Source organism: Sinocyclocheilus grahami, unplaced genomic scaffold (assembly GCF_001515645.1).
Source record: "Sinocyclocheilus grahami isolate Dianchi unplaced genomic scaffold, SAMN03320097.WGS_v1.1 scaffold5889.1, whole genome shotgun sequence".
NCBI classification, from domain to species: domain Eukaryota; kingdom Metazoa; phylum Chordata; class Actinopteri; order Cypriniformes; family Cyprinidae; genus Sinocyclocheilus; species Sinocyclocheilus grahami.
Window position 1 is genome coordinate 8,493 of NW_015510460.1, and position 665 is coordinate 9,157.

Below are 665 nucleotides of genomic sequence, written 5' to 3' on the forward strand. Positions count from 1 at the left end.
GGCTGACTAAATACTTTTTTTCCCCACTGTATATATATAATTTTTATATGTTATATATTTTATATATTAATTTCTATCTATATATCTCAGGTCCGTCCTTCAATAAACGTTTATGTGATTTTTTTTTTGGTGATTTCATCAGCCTCCGTGCAATTATATGTGGGATACAATTAATTATAATTATATATTTTTGTCAAATAAAATTACATCAAATTAAATAATGATTGCCTCTCTCTCCATTTTCAGCTTTGCATCCATGACAATTACCGGAGTAATCCATTTCATAATTTCCGTCACTGCTTCTGCGTCACTCAGATGATGTACAGCATGATCTACCTCTGCAACCTACAGGTATAGACACTTTCTGTCTCTTCATGTTTTAAAGACACCTCTTTTTTTTTGCTCTACAGCCACCTGTTTCTTTAGCTCAGGAAATCTGGAGCATCAGAGGTAGATTTAAGGGAAGTGGGAGGTGAATAAAAGAAACTGAGAGATAGCAAAGTGATAAATGAGTGATGTAAAAGCAATTCTGCGTCTGTGAAGATGCTTTCAGCCTCTCTGTGCTGCTGTTGCCATGGATGTGTATTAAGAGGTCATTGGATTAATTATCTGAGCTATTACAGGCCGAGCTATTAGAGGACAAATTACTTACTCTACCAGTGTAG

At 35.0% G+C, this 665-nt stretch overlaps 1 protein-coding gene across 1 annotated transcript in view; it reads left to right on the forward strand.

The window, feature by feature from the left end:
* Window positions 1-665, forward strand: part of LOC107577375 (high affinity cGMP-specific 3',5'-cyclic phosphodiesterase 9A-like) — a gene marked incomplete at both ends in the record, with an annotated part of 11,537 nt that overhangs the window by 8,036 nt on the left and 2,836 nt on the right. The window contains 2 exons of the mRNA XM_016263459.1: window positions 236-355; window positions 411-450. Coding sequence (XP_016118945.1) covers window positions 236-355; window positions 411-450 — 160 coding nt within the window. The remainder of the gene's footprint in view (window positions 1-235; window positions 356-410; window positions 451-665) is intronic.